This window comes from Trichechus manatus, unplaced genomic scaffold (genome assembly GCF_000243295.1).
Source record: "Trichechus manatus latirostris isolate Lorelei unplaced genomic scaffold, TriManLat1.0 scaffold00015, whole genome shotgun sequence".
Lineage (NCBI taxonomy): Eukaryota > Metazoa > Chordata > Mammalia > Sirenia > Trichechidae > Trichechus > Trichechus manatus.
The window spans coordinates 2,555,949-2,557,352 of record NW_004443951.1 but is presented as its reverse complement, the minus strand read 5'-3'; the positions used below and the strand labels follow the sequence as shown (position 1 = coordinate 2,557,352).

At 55.1% G+C, this 1,404-nt stretch overlaps 1 protein-coding gene across 2 annotated transcripts in view; it reads left to right on the top strand.

Annotated features, from left to right (window-relative positions):
- Nucleotides 1–232: 232 nt before the first annotated feature.
- The window catches only part of SCP2 (sterol carrier protein 2), a 155,460-nt gene continuing 154,288 nt past the window's right edge, over nucleotides 233–1,404 (top strand). For both annotated transcript variants that reach the window (XM_023727059.1, XM_023727058.1), the window contains exon 1: nucleotides 233–366. In XM_023727059.1, the coding sequence (XP_023582827.1) occupies nucleotides 298–366 (69 nt within the window). In that variant the 5' untranslated portion in view covers nucleotides 233–297. The remainder of the gene's footprint in view (nucleotides 367–1,404) is intronic.

Here is a 1,404-nt window from a genome sequence, read left to right as displayed (position 1 = left end):
TGCTTGTGAACTTCCAGCCCAGGGGTTTGTCTATAAAGGGATAGCTAACACTCCCCACCCCCAATGGAGCACGCGCGCGCCTCGCCTTTGCGCATGCGCTGTCACTTCTCTCTCTCCCTTTCTGTCTCTCTCTCCCCCTCCCCGCCTACAGCCGATCAAGCGTGCCCCGCCCCCTCGCCGCCTCCCGCCTTCGCCCCGCCCCACCTCGGCCAGATGGGTGGTCTAGCACCGCCCCGCGTCGTTCAGTTCCGGCCCAAGGCTGCAGCGCTGGAGTTCAATCCCAGTTTACTCTGAACCATGTCTCCCGTCCCCTCGAAATCCGCCGGCTTGCGCCGGGTGTTCGTGGTGGGGGTTGGCATGACTGAGGTAAACAGAGCAGCGGATCCGCGGACGCGGTCTTCCTGCCTCGCTCTGCCCGAGTGAGGCCGAGGGAGCACCGAAGTGACAGGGGAGACGGGCTGCGGGTCAGGGCCTGACGCTGCCCATCAGTACGTCCTTACTGCAGGGAAGGCACTGGGGGCGTCCTACCCTCACGTTCTTGGCACGTAGGACATCGAGTGGTAACTCGGGTGTGTCGGAATGTATGTTGTGTCGAGGGGGAGGAGGTTCGTATGTCTAGGAGTGATTCCTGCGGCCATTTCCCTGTCCTTCCCTTTTCCCCCAGGATCAGGGTTTATTATAAAAAAACAAGAAAACCAAACCCCTTGCCATCGAGATGGGACTCATAGCGACCCTATAGGGCAGACGAGAATCGCCCCATAGGGTTTCCAAGGAGCGGCTGATGAATTTGAACTGCTGACCGTTTGGTTAGCAGCCAAGCTCTTAACCGCTGCGCCACCAAAATAACCCCAGGTCCTCACTTTCTTTGGTTTTGAGTGGAGTCCCAGGGTATATGGGGCTCCGACCGAGGCAAGGGCTGCCTTACACCCTAAAAGGAACAAGTGGTGAATGTCATCGTTCTGCACGCCCCAATAGTAGCCTTCTCAGGGACAGTTCCACGTGTGGGTGGGGAGGAGAAACACTGATGGTCCTCAGTGTCTTGGCACTAGTGGTTGGTTTCCTGGATCCTGTGGCCTTTCTGTTCCTCAAGTGTCTGCTTGTTACACAGGAAACCAGAGGTCCCTATAGCCTCATTTCTTTTTTTTGTTTGTTTATTGTTGTAGTTTAAATGAAGTTTACATTTCACGTTAGTCTCCCATACAGAAATCTATGCATACATTGTTTTGTGACCCTAACTGCTCTCCCTATACTGTGACAGCACCCTACTCCTTTCCACCCCTGATTCTCCATGTCCATTCAGCCAGCTCCTAACCCTCTCTGCCTTCCCATCTCACCTCCGGACTGAAGCTGCCCATTTAGTCTCTTGTATCTACTTGACTAAGAGGCACACTCCTCACAAGTATC